General features: G+C 41.4%; 1 protein-coding gene across 1 annotated transcript in view; it reads left to right on the top strand.

Annotated features, from left to right (window-relative positions):
* MFSD2B (MFSD2 lysolipid transporter B, sphingolipid) overlaps positions 1-17,343 on the top strand; it is a 38,465-nt gene extending 21,122 nt beyond the window's left edge. The window contains exons 7-14 of the mRNA XM_062489662.1: positions 1,149-1,239; positions 1,334-1,455; positions 3,779-3,862; positions 5,135-5,215; positions 10,724-10,833; positions 12,353-12,496; positions 14,323-14,499; positions 15,510-17,343. Coding sequence (XP_062345646.1) covers positions 1,149-1,239; positions 1,334-1,455; positions 3,779-3,862; positions 5,135-5,215; positions 10,724-10,833; positions 12,353-12,496; positions 14,323-14,499; positions 15,510-15,567 — 867 coding nt within the window. The 3' untranslated portion in view covers positions 15,568-17,343. The remainder of the gene's footprint in view (positions 1-1,148; positions 1,240-1,333; positions 1,456-3,778; positions 3,863-5,134; positions 5,216-10,723; positions 10,834-12,352; positions 12,497-14,322; positions 14,500-15,509) is intronic.
* Positions 17,344-18,371: the final 1,028 nt, after the last annotated feature.

Below are 18,371 nucleotides of genomic sequence, written 5' to 3'. Positions count from 1 at the left end.
CTGCATTCTGTATTCTGTGCAAGCCATAACCAGCACTGTGAGAGTAGTCTGTACTTAATATATAGCTCTGGTACAAAAACAATCCCAAACCTTTATCCCATATAAAGAATAGTCCTGCATTCCTTTATCTCACCATGTTATTTTTTGAAATGTAAGCGTCTTAACAAAAGCTGTTTTCTTGAAAATTTTCTATCCTTACATGGTTCATCTGAATACATTTGCACCTATACTAAGCGTCTTTATATTTTGAAGTACATTCTTGTAATTACATTTTTTGCCAACTTCTTCTTAGACTTATAATAATTTCATCTACAGTATATAACTAATAATTTGGAATTCAGTTTTCCTATCAAGTAATCATTGTTGCATAAAACTGTTAGCTATCTTTGATAACACAGTATAAGGTAAATTATTACATCATACTAAAGCAAAATATTTTTTAAAGCCTTAATCCAAAGACAGTGTAATCAGAGTTCGAAACAGTAAATATGATCTGGTGGTGTGGGAGGTATCCTTGGAGGCTTTGCTCCCCTGGCAAAAAGGAAGCAAAGATTTCTGAATTTTCTTGGATATTTTACTAAACAGCTGGGAAAACCAGCATGCAAGATGCCATAAGCTTTCACTGGCATGTAAGTATGATTTCTAAAATTCGTTATTGTTGTTAATATCATCATGTATGTTTACATCAGTGCTGAGAGCTCTCCCATCCACCATGAAATTCCAGATGGCAGTCTGTGTGGCCAGATCAACTGGACTTACTGAAAATAAGAATGCCACTGTGAATGATGCATGGTTTTGATTAGGTGACTGTGTATGTCTGTAGTTAGTCTCAACATAAGCAAATTTTTAGAACATTCAGGTTGCCAACATAGTAACCCTTTTGTTCACTGCTTTTTTGTTTGCCTTTTTTTTTTCTTCAAGAAATACATACTTATATGTCCTGAATGTATCCTAAGGCAGGTGTGGTTTATACATGAACTGCAGAAATGAAGTGAACATTTTTCAGAGAGGTAGCAGACAGACATTTGGCTGTAAGCAGATGGGCATTTCTTCGTTTGCAGGTGGCTTACCAAAAAGGGACTGAAATTTTCATAATGACTTGTCATTCTCCTGTCACAATTTCAAATGTCTTTTTTTCCTTCTGAAAGGCAAAAGTTTACATGATTGCAGCAGGGGTCATAGCAGGTGTGTATCTTCTTGGAACTGTCATTCTTTTTCTTGGAGTAAAGGAAAGGGATGGTAAGTTATATTTAAATATGCCTTGATTAAATAATAGTTATTTCACATTCTTTTATTGAAAATATTTTTATTTTATGTATCTTGCTTCTCTTAGATCCTTATGCCTTAAATTCAGACAGAGCAATTCCTTTTTGTAAGGGGCTTGCACTTACCATGAAGCATGGTCCATATGTGAAGCTTACAGCTTCATTTCTTCTCATCTCGACAGCAGTTCAGGTAACTTCAGACCCTCTCAGCCTGTGTGTTGGCCTCATTCCACTCCCAGCATGGGAGAGTCTGAAATGCAAATGACCTTTGGCTGGTGACTGGAGGGGTGATCTAGGGGGTGTTGCCTTCCCCTGTAAATCAGTAGGGAGCCAGAGTCCTCCTTTTGGTGCCTGGGGTCCTGTGTGGCTGGAGATGGTTCTTACAAAAGAGAAGCAAAGCCAAAGTCCTGACCATTTAAAGACTTTTTTTCTTTTCTTTTCTTTCCTTTTTTTTTTTTTTTTCATAAAAGGTGAAGAACTAGTCCTAGTGACCCAGTCTGGGTCATTCTGTGTTATCCATCCACAGTCTCCTGTGGTTTCAGTTACTTAGAGAATGCTTTTTCTCTACTGTCTGTTCCTCTCTCTGTGTGCCCTGTTTAAACTGGTGCCCCTTTCCTTTGCATAGGTGACTGCTCTCAGATAGTGGCTGAACTGGGTCTTGTGGAGTCTTTTGTGATGGAAGGCATTAGGTCAGAGTGAGAAGACATTCAGAGGCAGGAGGTCTCACCTGTGTCAGAGTTAGGTAGAGCTCATTTTGAAAGGAGGACCTGCGATTGGATATGGCTCTCAAAAAAAGATGCAGTGCATCCTCCCATAGAAAGGAACTGTAGAAAAGCCACTTAGTAAGAAACCCTCACTCCCCATAAGTACAGCAGGCTTTTAAAGCCTCACTTTTAAGACATGTTCAATTCAGTAAATTTATTATTTTACTCTGAGCTTGTGCGTATTAGTTGAAGTTTGCTTTATTTTGAAAAGCAAATAATTATCACATTTTTGCCAAGAGACTCAGTCACGTGAACCATTGATCAAGGGAATATCAAGACAGAAGGCAAGAATATGACATGTAAGAGAGCAGTGCTGTGCTCACCAGCAGTCCTGGTGAATTATTAAGTTCCTTGGAAGGACTGCTTAAAAGTTTGTTTGCTGAAGAAGCACTGAAATTTTTTCTTGGCCTGGATTGGGGCACAGCATCTGTTAGTCCTTGCTGGAATACCCAAGGGTGAGAAGCAATAACAGAAGTTATTTCTGCTCATGTCTGGGATCTGCAGGTACTGTGAGCAGCTGCAGAGACAGGGAGAAGATGAAAGGTCCCTTATTGTCCACATGCTTCCAGCATCCACTCAGTCAGCAGGGATATAGAGCACATCTGGGTGCTGGCAGCCAACTTCTTGCTGACAACACTCAGAAAGGAAAAGATCTTCTCTCAGGCCATATCTCTCTGTTTTGCTATTTGTGCAGACTGAAGGGAAGGTGTGAGGGGAGGCAGAAGCTGGAAGCTGTTTTACTCCAGTTCAGCCAGCATAAACAACCCTTGCGGCTGTTACTTGAGGGAGGCACACTGATTTTGTGGAATTTAGAGAGTGGATTACTGATCAGCAAAAGGAATGGGCAGGTAAAGATGTATTTGCCATAATTCCAGAGTATGATATCCTATGTCTAAAATTAGGGCAGCATAAACAGGGACACAAACTAGGGAAGGGTTTTGTGACAATAGACAGGATACAACGTTTTGGATAATTTGTGTACAGGTGATTGGCCACCTGTAATCTACGAGCACACAAAGGAGCAAGAATTGATCATGCTGCCGTGGCATGAGTATTAAATCCTCCTCTGTCACTCTGCTTCTGCAGAATTACTGGAGTTTGCCCTCCATCATATTCTGGTGTTCAGAATCCCCCTGAGTTCTGCAGAAGCAGTGTGACAGAGTGGCTTCACCTGTCATGTAACACAGTGCAGTTAGATCCTCCCATCTGATGAGGATTCAGATGTAGGGAGATATCTGACCCAAAGCTACACTCCATAGCTGAGGGTATGCACAAAACCAGCTGCTTTACCACAGGAAGTTGGCAGGAGTATTATTACAGCTGAAATGTTGCTTGTTTTGGAGTTGGAGCTTCTGGAGAAAGATTTATGGCCTTCCTGGGGAAGGGAAAGGGCAGTTTCTTGCAGTAGCCTGCAGCTGTGACAACACAAGGCAGTTGGGACATAGGGAATAAAACCTCAAGACAGAATCCTTTCACAGGGCCTTTTCTGTTTTGGTCAATTTTATGCTCTGTCAGGTGTGGCTTGCCTCTTGCTTGCCCCAGTATTACTGACATGTTATTCCAGTGATAACAGGACAGTTCCTGCTTCTTTAAATTGTTGCAGACAAGAGAACAATGAGACTCCCATACCCTACATTTAACAAATCAGTCACCAACTATATTTAACTATAATGGAGTGTGATGCAAATTTTGTCATTTTTATATTTTCCTTTGTCTTTTCGTGGCCACCAAATGTCTTGAATTCAACAGCTGGAGCAAGGAAACTTTGTCCTGTTCTGCACTCATGCTGCTGGCCTACGCAGCCACTTCCAGTATTTGGTGGTGACCATCTTGGTGAGTTGCACTTCTCTCTCATATGTTACCTGGTTTTCTCACTGGACTTTGGCACAACATTACAGAAGGAAAGAAGAGTTTTTTGTCTTAGCAGAGCTATCAGGAAGCTGCACTATCTTTTGCATTGTCTATTTGAAATAAAGCTGGTGTTCCCAACTGCACTTCTTAAAAAATTGTGGTTTGCAGCTTTTAATTCATTCTTTGCTGTTTTTACCTGTAAGCCATGGCTTCTATAAAAGACAGAAGCCGCTTCTAGAAAGGAGGTCTGGAATTTTACTTCCTTTGTCCCTTTCCCCAGTCCTGCTGAAAATTAAACAACTTCAGTTTGCATATTCATACACACAACTCCTCGGGCTAGGCAGCTTTGAAGGATAAATATTTAAAATACCTAGAAATAGGAAGATTCCTCTCTAGAGTAATTGGCAGTGTGATAAAAAGATCCTTTTACAGAATCTTTTGTCTTGACATGCAGAGGTAGAATTCTGCTTGTTTAGGTGATAATTAACCTTTCCCACATTATAAGACGTATCTTTTCCAAAACCATTAAAACCAAGATGTTGGAAGAGCAGAAAGGAGTGCTGGGTATCTTGAGGCTCTGCAAGTGATGGTCACCAAGAAGAGAGACATTAGAGGTAAAGTAAGTACAGACTGAAATATAAGAGTAACAATTAGGTGATATTTAAATAAAGGACAAATGCCATTAGTAGCAGTACTTCAGTGCATAGGTACTACATTGCTTGTGGTTGTTGTGCTATGGGTGAGTATTTCAGTGTCTGAAACAGTAATGTCCACTGCAAGCAACTACTTCTCTTACAGATGGTTCCTAAGAAGGGACACACAGTATGGAATGTAGTCTTAAATTTATCTTAGGGTAGGTTTATCTCGCACTTCAGCTTTCTTCCTGTACACGGGGTACAGCTAAATTCACTCATCATTTGTCAAGTTCAGGCAGTTTGGCAAAAGGCATTAGCACAAAGTGTGACTGCAGTGTGTTTGAACTTTAATGACAGAGCACAGCTTTGACTGCTGTGGCTCGCATTAGAAAAGGAAATTTTGAGACACTATCTTCTGAGATTTGTGGAAAATCCTCTGATGGATAGCTTAACAATGGATTTTTAAAAGTCACTCAGAGGATGAGGAGAAACGAGAATCTGCATGTTCACCTTCTTTTCAGGCTTTTATGAACTAGACAAAAAGATGTCTGTGAGCTCTAGAGCTGGAGAAGACAGTGGAAGTAAGCATAGCACAGATATGGGTTTTTGTCCCTTGTAGGTATCAGCAGCCGTGAGTGTTCCCTTCTGGCAGAAGTTTCTGCAGAGATTTGGCAAGAAGTGTGCAGCATGTGGGATTTCGGTAAGCAAATACTCTGAGAAAGAGAATCCTGCTTGTGCTCATTTTGTTTGACAACTGGAGCCACTTCAGGAGCTCTTTCAAATGCTTATAACCTCAATCTATGTGAAATTTGCTCAGTTCCAGAGTTTGTTTTAAATCGTAATACCAAATTTCAGACAGATTCCAAGTTTCCAAGGGAAACTTTTGAGAAATGGATTGATGCCAGAGGGAGTTCCCAGATTATTTAAGATTCTGCACAAGTTCTTCTCATTTGAAGCTCTCAGAACTGAGGTTCAATGAGGTTTTATAAATTCAGATCTGAGTTGCCTCATGTTGACAAGTTACTGTAGTGCAAGCCTTGTTTTGTCTTTGTTATGTGGTGCTGAGGTGTCAGCATTGGTAATTCAGCCCCATGGAAGGAAACAAAAGCCTGTAACACCCCCTCTAGGAGCCTCCACATCCCTCTGAATAGGGAGGGAGAGTTATTAGTGAAGTAAAGAAAAAGGTGACCTACCTGATAAAAGAAGCCCAGTTTAACTCTGACACAGCTTTGCAAAGCCAGCTCAGTGAGCCTGCCCTTGTCACTGATGGATTATTTTAAGTCCCTTACTTAGTGCAGACAGCAGCAATTTTCTGTCATCATCCTCGGTGAGTTATTGTACAGCCCTGTTCCTCCCCATTTTCCTCCTGTTTACCTACAATTACTTATGAAAGAGGAAAGAAAAATTGCCTTGTGCACAACAAAGCAGGAGAACTTGAAAAATCCAGCCCAAAGCTATTGGTCAAAATCTGAACAAAGCTGAAAAATTTAGGTCTGGTGACAGTTGCTGAATAGAGTTGAACAGTTATAAACTTTGGAATTAAAAACTGTGTTGTAATGACTTCCAGAGAATCAGAAGTAACTATAAAACCCAAGTTCCAAATATGCTGAATTGTTATGTGTTTTGAAGTAGGCATCTGGAATTCAAGCCCCATCCTAATTTCTTTTTACCACTTGAGCAAAGAGAATTGCCAAAAGCAGTATTGGCCCATTGATTAGACCTGGGAATGCAGATTTCCTCCCTAGGAAATCTCCTCCTCTGTCTACTTGGCCACAAACAGTGCTTTCTTCAACAAGCTTGGCTCTATAAATTTAGTTTTACATAACTGGAAAGCCTGTCAGCACCTCTGTAAACATGGTTTAACTTAATTTTACAGTTGAGTTGCTTGACTGTTATGGTCTAAGTGGGGGATGGATTGAAAAAAGCCACCTCTCTGTTTCACCTTGTAGACATTTCTCAGGGGACTCAGTGTGTGCTCAGTGATGGATTTTGTGTCTGACAATGCATCACAGGAGCTTCCTACCCTACCATCTTGTGTGATCTGTACAACTAATCTGTACTTTCCCACTATGAAATAAAAGCACATCATTTAAGGCTCCTAAGTTTGTCACTGGGGAATGTTCTACTGGAAGGGAAGGAGACAGGGAAGAAAACATTTTTTTTCCTCTACAACTTCACTCAGCTTTCAGGGTGAACATTGGAAATTCAGTTTCCTGAAAAAAAATTCACAGTACTGCCGGCTAATTTATCCTGTTAAGGTGATTTTGTATTGAAGAGAGCCCTCAAAGAGTTTAAAAGTTGGTAGATAAACAACAAGAATCTTGTGTTTCTTCCACTGGTATTTCTCCCTTTTTACCCATTCCTCCAAAAGACTTGACCATCAAGTCTAACTATTGATTAAGTATCTCAAGTTCCTAGAAGTTTAAAGCCTAGAATTTTTGGAATTATCAGGAATTATCCTGCTCCCAAACAGGATCCTTATAGCATTCTTCCCACAATCAGGTTGGTGCACAGGCTAGAAATTATCCTCTTCTGTTTATTTCCTTCAGCTTCCACGTGCTGTGTTCATTTTGGTGTCTACTCTGCCCTCACTGGCAAACACTGAACTTGCACTCAGTAAGTCTCAGCTTGTGGCTGGAGGTGAAGTTATCATGAGAAATTCTAAGCGTGGCATCTTTTTGGTTCATAGTTTTGGCAAGGTCACTAAAAACAAAGATGGCTCTCTCCCACAACTCTAGCCTCCATCCTAGCCCATAATATCTTTTGGCTGTGGGTTTTGCAGGATTTAGTAAAAATAAGAGCACCTCCTCACAGATATGCTATTATTTATTTGCCATCTATGAGCACTGTGCAGCATGGAAAGATGCCTTCGGATGAATTCTGGCTCTGCAGCCCTGTTTCCACTCTTCCATCCTGTTTCCACTTACATCCTCCCTGCACATTTTCCTGATTTGCCCTTCATGTGCTGCTGCAGAGACCAGTACCCTCTTCAGCATCCCACCTTCCACACGCTGTCAGGGAATGGATGGAAGGCACGGGATAACTGGAGGATGATGTTTATAACTCAGGGGGCAGCAGCCCTGTGATGACGGAGCAGATGCCAATAACAGAGTGTTTGCTTTGCAAGTGAGAAAGAAGGAGCTGCATTAACTGCTCACTGCAGTGGAAGCACTGAGCTGCCACTGCATGGGCGAGACTTTGGGGCACTGTAACCTCAGTCCTGCTGGCCCTGCTTCTCTTTCTCTAGGAAATTACACTTACAATGATTACTATTATTGATCTAGAATTTTGTTTAAGTGCTTTGGTTTCTGAGTGGGTGCCCCGTGTGGAGCATAAGGCATAAATTGCCTATAGACAACATAAAATCTGATATTGCTGGAGTGCTCTCTTGTGGTGAAATAACGATTTTGCCTCAACACTGGGCTAATGCAAGGATTATCTGCCTGTGCTGGGAACTTGCAGTCAGGAAAGGTTATTTTCTGCCTCCTTAGCTTGGGAGCAAATGCTTTGGATGGGAAATGCATTTAAAACATAAACATAATGGATTAGGCTCCAGGACTCCCAGAATCACTTATCATACAGAACTGTAAATAGCAGTGCTTAGGGGAATCACTCTCTGTGAAAGCTCTTCTCATGCCCTCAGCTCCCAAGCTGCACGTATAGAGGATTGAAACACTTAATGTTAAACTAATCCCCCATCATTAAAAAGCCCTGTAGATAAGCCCTTGGTTCTCGATTCTACGTGTGCTGCTGTGCCTGTGGTTCACAGCTGTGGGAGACGGAGCATGTGACGGGTATAGGACAGCTGGGCAGTAGGCACTCAATCAGCATTTTAAAAAGTGGATTCTCAGTCCTGTAAGCCCATTGCTTCAAGCTGAAGTTGAAGAAATCTAGTGACTATGACTACTGCCAGAAAACAAATCCCAAGCATCCCAAATTAATTTGGTTTTGAGGGTAACCTCTGTGACTTGTCATGCAATGTCATGAGTGGATCCAGCTGTGGGGAGTGACACTCTGACTTTTGGGTTTAGTTATTGCTAAGTATGTATATGGCTTTAAAGTGGTGATTGGAAATGAAAGCAAATTCTTCCTCATTCAAGACTGAAGGTGATCAGGTGAAATGGTATATTTACAGTTTAAAATGACCACTGAAGCCCTGCCACTCCCTTTGGAATGCAGTGTGAGGATGTTTTAAGGCATTGTCTCTACCAGTAAATTAAATAGTTCCACTGGCCTAGAATAGAAATGGACATTTGGTCATCTCTGTTATTTAACTGGCAGAAAAATCTTCACCCAAGATGATTAGCAATCTCCTGAGAATTATCAGCATTCATGGATAAGGGAAGAGCAACTGACAGTGTCTAGCTGGACTCGTGCAAAGCATTTGACACTGTCCTTCATCACATCCATCTCTGTAAGCTGGAGAGGCATGGATTTGGTGGATGGACCACTCAGTGGATTAGGAAGTGTCTGGATGGTGGCACCCGAAGGGTTGTGGTCAGTGGCTCAGTGACCAAGTGGGGACAGTGAGGACTGCCATCCCCAGGGTCGGTACTGGGACCGGTGCTGTTCGACATCCCTGTCACTGACATGGAGAGAGGGACTGAGGCACCCTCAGCAGGTCTGCTGGTGACACTGAGCTGTGAGGTGCAGGTGACAGCTGGAGGGAAGGGATGCCATCCTGAGGAGCCTGGACAGGCTGGAGATGTGGGACTGTGGGAACCTCATGACGTTCAGGAAGGCCAAGCACAAGTCTTGCACCTGGGTCAGGGTGATGCCAAGCACAAAAACAGTCTGGGCAGGGAATGGATTGAGAGCAGCCCTGAGGAGAAAGAAATGGAGGTGTTGATTGACAAGATGCTCAAGATGACCAAGCAATGTGCACTTGCAGCTTACAAAACCAAACGCTTCAAAAACAGTGTAGGCAGCAGCTGAGGAAGGGGATTCTGCCCCTCTGCTCCAACTCTGCTGAGACCCCACCTGCAGTGCTGCATTCAGCTCCAGGACCCACAGCCTCAGAAGGCTGTGGATCTGCTGGATCTGGGGATCAAAGGGGGACCACAAAAATGACCACAGGGTTAGAGCACCTCTCCTGTGAAGACAGGCTGAGTGAGCTAAGGTTTAACCTGGAGGAGAGGAGAGGAGAGGAGAGGAGAGGAGAGGAGAGGAGAGGAGAGGAGAGGAGAGGAGAGGAGAGGAGAGGAGAGGAGAGGAGAGGAGAGGAGAGGAGAGGAGAGGAGAGGAGAGGAGAGGAGAGGAGAGGAGAGGAGAGGAGAGGAGAGGAGAGGAGAGGAGAGGAGAGGAGAGGAGAGGAGAGGAGAGGAGAGGAGAGGAGAGGAGAGGAGAGGAGAGGAGAGGAGAGGAGAGGAGAGGAGAGGAGAGGAGAGGAGAGGAGAGGACTCTGGGAAGACCTTAGAGACCCTTCCAGTGCCTAAAGCAGCTTCAAGAGAGCTGGAGAGGGACTTCCTACAGGGGCATGGAGTGATAAGGCAAAGGGGAATGGCTTTGACCTGACAGAGAGTAGATTTAGATTGGATACTAGGAAGAAATTCTTTACTGTGAGGGTGGAGAGGCCTTGGCACAGGTTGTCCAGAGAAGATGTAGGTGCCCCATCCCTGGAACTGTTCAAGGCCAGGGCTTGAACTCCTGGATGGGGCTTGGAGCAACCTGGTCTAGTGGAAGGTATCCCTGCCCATGGCAAGGAGGTTGGAACAAGACAATCTTTAAAGGTTCCATCCAAACCAAACCAAACCATTCTATTACTCTATCTAGCACAGTTTTGGAATCAACTACTTTCAATATTCACAAAAAGCATTTATATGGTCATAGGTCTTTTGGAGACCATGAATGTTTAGGTCTATGAATGTGGCCAGGGTCTGTGAGTTGGCTTCAAGACTAGTAAATTCGCTCTTGGGTCTGTTTAATTTACTAGCTCAGTTGTTGCCCTAATACTGCTAACAGAGACAACACTACCATCACTTGTCCTACTTTTCTCCAATTGTTCTGGACAGTTAAATACAGATTGGCTCAGGGCTTTTTGGGAAATGTAATTTGACCAAAATACTGAAGTGTGAAACATTGCTGTGTATGAACTGTTCTGTAGCATACTTTTGTATTTTGAAGGGAACAATCATAGCTTTATATATGCATAGCTTATAGCACTAAGCAGTGGATGCTGTAACTTAGATATAATGCTTTTCTTCTTCAGTGGATGATTCCTTTTGCAGTCATGCTAGTGACCATTCCAAACCTGATCCTGGCTTACTTCGTGGCCTTCGTCTCTGGTCTGAGCATTGCAGCATCTCTTCTGTTGCCATGGTAGGAGAATTTTATGTTTGAGGTGGGGAATTAATGTATTTCTGCCCTACATGTATGTACTACTGCATGGAATTTGCCTCTGAAAGAGACAGAATATGGAAGAGTCACTTCTTCCAAGAATATTTTTTTGGTTTTATAGTGGATGCTGTTTGCAATGATGTGACCTTGGTTGCCCATTTGTTAACAGATTACATCTACTGTAACTCTAGCTGCTTTTTGTACATGAGAGTATTTAAATTGATCAATAATCTAAGTAGCTGTACAATGTGTGATAACATTGCTTCAGGAATTATGAAGATAGGCAAATCAATTAATGCTGAGCAATTAAGAATGTAGCAGAGGACACATAAGGCAAACTATGTCTAACCTCACTTTTTATAAGGGCATGTAGTTATGGAACAAGGGGTTTAAACTGAAATATGATAGATTTAGATTAGATTTTAGAAAGAATTTCTTGCTGTGAGGGTGGTGAGACCCTGGCACAGGCTGCCCAGAAAAGCTGTGGATGCCCCTGGATCCCTGGAAGTGTTCAAGGCCAGGTCAGATGAGGCTTGGAACAACCTGGGCTAGTGGAAGATGTCCCTGCCCATGGCAGGGGACTGGAATGAGATGATCTTTAAGGTCCCTTTAAACCCAAACCATTCCATGATTCTGTGTCCCTGTTTGAGTAGTCCTCTGTTATAGAGCATACACACAAGGTTATGGTTAAAAGACATCAAGAATTCAAGGTCTTTTGCACCTGAGGACTGAAAATAAGTGGGGGAAAACAACTCAAGGATGAGCATGGCAGGACATTTCCTCTTTAGATTAAATAACTGAGAAATCAAGACCATTGCTGAGAGCACCGTTTTTCATAACTTGTTTGTAAATTGCCCTGAAAACTCCAAGAGATTGTGGAGTACATAGTTTGAAATTAGTTGTCACACTATGTAAGCTTTTCTGCACAGAGGGTGAGAAGACCTTTTTTTCCAACAATAAACGATTACATATATTGGAAATAAAATATTAGTTCACAATTAACATTTGAGCAGCTTGTATTCTAATTCCCCATTACCTAATTCAGTCTCTTTGAAATAGAAAGAGAATAGGTTTCATTGTTTTCTGAAAATGTTGTTACCTTGTCAAAAGAGTTATTTCAGAGTGCATTTAGACTGTAAATGCAACTATTTAGACATTCAGAATCCCTTGATATCTTAAGAAATGTGGGGGATTTTTGTTGTTCTTTTTTGTTAATATCACAACTTCTGTTTGGAAAGACAGGCAGACTAGGAAATTCTGTCACCTCTCATGTGTTTGATGGCTTTTCAGTGATGTTCTACGTTGTAATTTGTGGCCATACTTTTCTTACACATTTTTTGCCCTCCTTTCCAGGAGTAGAACCTTTTGAACTGGATTCTTTCATGTGCATGGCTACATCAATCAGCTTAAAAATGGAGGAGGGCTGTGCTCTACTTCATTAAGTTTGGACTTTGAAGAGAAATGTTGGCTTGAGTTTCTCTTTTATCTTGCTCACTTCTAGGTCAATGCTGCCTGATGTTGTTGATAACTTTCGCCTGCAGAATCCCCATGGGAAAGGACATGAAACCATTTTCTATTCTTCTTATGTCTTTTTTACCAAGATGTCAGCAGGAATTGGCTTAGGAATTTCTGCAGCAGGACTGGAGTGAGTAACACTGTGTTTCCACTTAGTGGATCTACTCTGAAAGCATTCTGAGGTTACAGCACTTTTAGCCTGTGGAGTTAATTGCCTTCAGGCCCTGAGCCTGAAAGTGCCAGCAGCTCCAGATGGCTGACCACTAAAGACAGAATTGGTGCCAGCTAGGCCAGACAACCAAGCATTAAGTTACTTGCCCTGACATGGTTCTGTTCAGAAAAAAAACTACTTCCCTTTAGATTTTCCTCTTTTCAATTACTCATGTAAATTTTAGCGGCTTATATGAATAACGAACTAAACACGAAAGTGCAGCAGATGAAGGTCCCCCACAGGTGATACAGGTGCTTTGTGCATTCCCTCTTGCTCCTGAATGGGACTATCTCTATGGGCTTGTAAGGCTTTACATGGATTTGAGGGCATTCATGTGTGCCAGAGGCCTGTTCAGCATGAAAGCATCAGAAATTCCTTCATGGTTTTAGGGAGCTGGGTACTGATCAGAGTCAGGAATAGCCTTTCTCACAGCTCTGCCTGTCACCCAGACTGTGTCACTTTAGGAGAGGGTTTACAGTCTCTTTCTACTTTGTCTTGTCTGTTCTGACCAGACACATTGAGAAAGTGGGCAGACATTTCCTTCCCTGCCTTTGTGCAAGACCTGGCAGAAAGAGCCTGTGCCTGTCCCTGCTACAGCACACAATAAATACTTAGAAGGGAATTCCAGCCCTCAGCTCCAGAATAGATTTTGGTAACCAGAATGTTTTGCTTTGGGGACTTGAGCTGAAATTGCTAAATAACAGGCAATGCTTGGCTGAACATTTTGGGCTTAGGAATTTTAGCTGCTTATTGCTAAAACCCTCAAACAATTTGCTGTTCCCCTATTAGTCCCTTTTCAATTGCATTCCAGTTGGGTCCCAGCAATTTGCCAAGGCAGATGTTTGTGGGAGAACACAGAAGACAGAGTGATGCCAAATGAGCTGTAGCTTTCATTAGGTGGATGTTCAGAGGAAAAACTCATTCCACAAATTGGGAATAGGCATTTGAGTATATCAGCAGTTGTGGGACTGCATGGAAGCCCTGAATCAATGAAATGTAACTGTGTACCTAACTCTGAGCACTTAAGTAAATTTGTCTATCTTGAGATGAGTGCTTAAGTGTGTGTTTAAATTAAAGTTAATTATTGCTGTTGAAATCAGTCAAATTACTTGCATGCTTTTAAAGCAGAGCTTGAATACTTTGCTGAATATTAATAGGAAGCACATAACAGATTAATTTCACAGAACCACAGAATGGGTAGGGCTGGCAGGGACCACAGTGGCTCATCTGGTTCCAGCTTTCCTTGTTTAAGCAGGGTCGTCCCAGAGCACAGAGACAGGACTGTGTCCAGATGGTTCTGGAATATCTCCAGTGAGGGAGACTCTACAGCCTCTCCGGGCAATCTGTTCTTGTCACAGTCACTACACATGAAAGAAGCTCTGCCTCGTGTTCAGGTGGAACTTGCTGGGCACCTTACCTTACCTTTATTTCCTTACATGGGATTCCACAATCCTTTCTTTAAAAGTATGCAAGTAAATTGACTAACTTCAACAGCAATAATTAACTTAATCATTATGTATAATAACAAGAAAATACAGACATAATGCAGTTATCTGAAATCAAGCACAAAAACGAGGTTTGAAAAACACAGTTTGAAATGTAGTGGGGAGAAAGAAAAAAGAGGGGTATGGGGAAAACAGGAGAAAAGCCTTGAAGAGGAGTTGGGGGGGAGAAAGAAACTTTCAAGGTGAACATCAGCCTTTTAGCTTTGGATGTCCACACACCACTTGTTTCTGTTTGTTTAGGTTTACTGGATACAAGCCAGGGATATGCAGACAGTCAGATGATGTGATCCTCACACTGAAACTCCTCATTGGAGCAGTCCCTGCCATCCTCATCCTTTTAGGTTTGTTTATACTCCTTTTCTACCCAATCACTGAAGAAAGTCGGAAAGAAACAAAGCTTGCCCTTGAAGAGTTAAGGTAAGTTTGGACTGGCAGTAAAACAACAGCAACACCCCCACAGCAGCTCTTAATCATACTGGGAAAATTATTGTTGTAAGGAATCCCTATATTCCTTACAACAAAATGAAACAACATGCTCTTAGTCAAATTATTAACAGATTTTTATTGTGACAAGTTCCAGTATTTCTTTTTTGTTGCAATACAACCTGCTTAGAAGACCATTTATCAGAAATTTCAGTTGCTCTATTTTACATTTTCTTTGGAGTGGCTCACAAAGCACTATTGTGGTACATTGTTTCAGGCCAGAAATGAGGAATATTCTACATAGATTAAATTTTTGGGGGAAATGTGAATAGTTACAATTTACTTTTATATAGAAGAAAATGGTATTTTTGACTGCATTCTTGGTGTTTATGGGATACAAGAAACATCCAAACCATTTAGAATCGTAGGCAGAAAAGACTGTGGGAGGAAAAAAGAGATCAGCTTTGAGCTATTCTTTCCCTTTTTATCCTATCACTCTCCCTTCCTCCCTTTTTCTCCTTCTCCAAGGAAAATCTTGTCTAGCTCAAATTCATCCACCTCTGTCAACTCTTGAGGGTATACATAAGAAAATTCCTAGCACACTGATGGATAAAATACCAAAAATCTGGTTGTTCCTTTGTCTTGATTTTATTATCCCAATTTACTGGAATTAGAAACCGATTTCCATGTAAAGGAGTCAATTCCAGGACCTAAACATGGGTGCCTGGGACCAATTCATGCCCTAAAATACCCAAGATATGTGCATGGGGTTGGCAGATATGACACAGGCCTCTGTGCAGACTGGAGGGGATGGGGTAAACAATCTGAAATGTTGTGAAATGTTCACTTTGACTGGTCACTCTGTTCAGGAGCTTCAGCCATTGTCCAGAACAACCACACCTTGCTGGGGGCTCTCAGCTCTTTGAGATTGCCAAACTCAGCTTGATTAGTCAGCAGTGAAAGCCACAAGTGTGGTCATGTATCCTTTGTTCTGTTTTTACCAGGAGAAGCCATCAAAGCACAGAGAACTTGGACAGCCCCAAAAAAGACACTTCTGTCTGAAAACTCTGAATGCAGTGGCTTTCCAAATATGGACTCACATCCCACCAACAAACTCTGTGAGAGTTTTCCAGGTCATTTCTCTGCTCACATTTTATCGAAAAGGACAAAGGATGATTCTGACGTAGCCCCTAATGAAATCGAGAGAGGACACCATTGTGCAAATATACACCTAACTCCATGCACTGTGCTAAAAAAGACATTACACATGCTCAGAAATGCAAGCTTTTGAAGGCTTGTGGGTTTTTTGTTTGTTTTTCAGTGATTAATGGGAAGCTGTGATCTTGTTCATGGGAAATTTTATGCATTTGTAGCTTAAGGGGGAAAAAAAGTATAAATGTGACCAGAGAATTTTTGAAGGTTCTGTACTGGAAAATACTCACAAGGGTCATTGAGTCCAATCCATGACGCACCATCCAAATATTAACTCACCCTTGGAGGCTGGGGTGGATTTTGAGCACAATCTCTACCTATAACTTGCACACTATTGTGTTTGGAAAGCACTTGGGAACTTGAATTACACTATATAAAGCTACGATTTATTTTGCTTTGAAATGAAAAAAATCACTGATATGGATATATTTTGAGGATTTTTCCCCTTTTTTTTTGAAAGAGATTTTGAGGTAATCTCAGTTTATAGATTCTGTAAGAAATAGAACCCTGCATTTCCCACTACTGATGTTTCTTGCTTCTGAAACGTGTAAACTGGTATCTGTCAGAGAATGAGAACTTAACATTTTCAAAATCAACATCTCCCCTGAGGATATGAAAAATCAGTAGACCCTTCCAAAAATTATGTAATTCAAATTTCTTTAAATTTTTGCCTTTAAGGAAACACCATGTCCATTTCTCACATGGTGTAGGCTCTCTACCTCACAAAACACCACAGCACAGCTATTAATCTCATCTTGCACCTATTTTGCAATAATGAGGCCACACCTGCCTTTTAATGGTGAAGTTTTTTCAGTCAGGGATGTTATTCTGCTTTAGATACATCAGCTGGAACCTCATTTCTACTATAGATTTACATGTTGAGCACACTTTTTAAATGAAAGACACACTTAACCTCAGGCACCTTCTGGGGCACTGAAGTTCAGACTTGTTCATTCCTGGCTTCTGTGGTCAGTGCAGGTACAGAAACCTCCAGAGAGAGGCTCCGTGCTTAAGCTAAAATGACTGGACTCTGAAGATGTATCTAAACCTGGGAGGGAGAGTGAGGAATTCAAGGGGTTTGTTCACCTTAAAGAAATTAGCACAATGCAAGACAAGACATGAATTTCATCCCCCTGCCTTCCCTGTGTGACTCTGAGCGTGCCTTTTTGCTGTACCAGAATTGCCTTGGACGATGGGCTTGCTGCTGTTCGTGAGCACCTGGAGGAAGTGGCCACCTGTAATTTGCTCAGGGCCAACTGGGAAGTGGCTGACAGTGCTGGGACTGGAAATTGGGAAAGATTTTGCTGAAGGACCCTGGGATGTAAAATCAGTGCAACCACGGATCGTCCCATTAAGTTTGATACGGGAACCTTGTCAGGCAAGTTTGAAGTCAAAGGCCTTATGAACTGTCCTAATTCCTCAAAATGCTTCATCATCAGGGAGCTTCTAAGGAGATATTTTGAGTGTGTGTGGGTAAGAGTTAACTGCATTTAAGATTTCTGTTGACTTGACATCTAAGGCTGGAGTATTTTGTTTTCTTCCTTGTTTCAGTTTTTGGACAAACCAAGATATGTATGCCTGGGGCTTATGTGTTTACAACAATAAAAACCATAAGCCTGTTAACAATTTTGAGTCTGATGGAATTTGAAATAGTGGCTTTACTGCACTTTGAAGTAGGTAAGTTATGTAGCAATATCACATAGCTCCAAAACATCACAGAGAATAGTTTGGGGCATTCGATTTATTCTGTAATATTTGTATATTTTGGAATAGTAATGTTTAAAAATAACCAGAAGGCCCAGTAAAGGCTGTTAATGTTTTTTAATGGGTTACGTTTTCAGCTACTATAAATCTGTAGCTACAAGGCAGTGGGTCCGTGACAGTTTATATAAACTGAATACTTAGCCCAGTGATAAAAGGGTGTAGAAACTGCTGGCTGGGGTTGAGTGGAGCCATTTGAATGTGGCTTAAGATATTATTTCTGGATCAGTTGTGCAGTTGCCTCTAAAATTGCATAACACCCAGTCTGAATTCAGGCTCTTGGAAGGTAAATTTATTTGATTGGAAATGCTTTTCTTTTTCTCCAGAGAGACAATGTAATCTTTATGTCACTGAAGTGTACTCATTCCTCACTTTGCATATTGTACCAGCAATAGGAACTGCCAAAAGAAAAGATAAAGCTTCTGTAGATTAAGTGAAGCAGACTATTTTTATATTTTGAAAATATCATTATTTTATTTCATTATCAGAAATATAATGTTGTTGTAATTTTGTTGAGAAAATGAGTGTATTTTTGTAAGTAAAGAAAATGGAGGATTAAGTGCAGGATAAAATTATTTTTGTAACTTTCTTTTCTTAGGTTTCGGTGTTGGTGCAGTAAAATGAAAGAGATTTATATGTCTCTTGTTAGTTTTAAATTATGTGTATGCTTTATGCATGTTCAGAACATTTGACTGAAGTAAGAAAATTCTTGTGTTGACAAGCATTCAGATTAAATGCTAATCTAATGTAAACCTCTTGCCCTCCCACTGTAACAGGGGCCAGGTTTAATTCCTAGGGTTCTCCTTCAGGTAATATCCAAATACAGTAACAAGAATATGGGAGATCGAATTAAACCAGTTGGGTGCATAAGGGACAGCACTTCCCCACCTGCA

This window comes from Cinclus cinclus, chromosome 3 (genome assembly GCF_963662255.1).
Source record: "Cinclus cinclus chromosome 3, bCinCin1.1, whole genome shotgun sequence".
NCBI lineage: Eukaryota > Metazoa > Chordata > Aves > Passeriformes > Cinclidae > Cinclus > Cinclus cinclus.
This window is presented reverse-complemented; position numbering and strand designations above follow the sequence as displayed.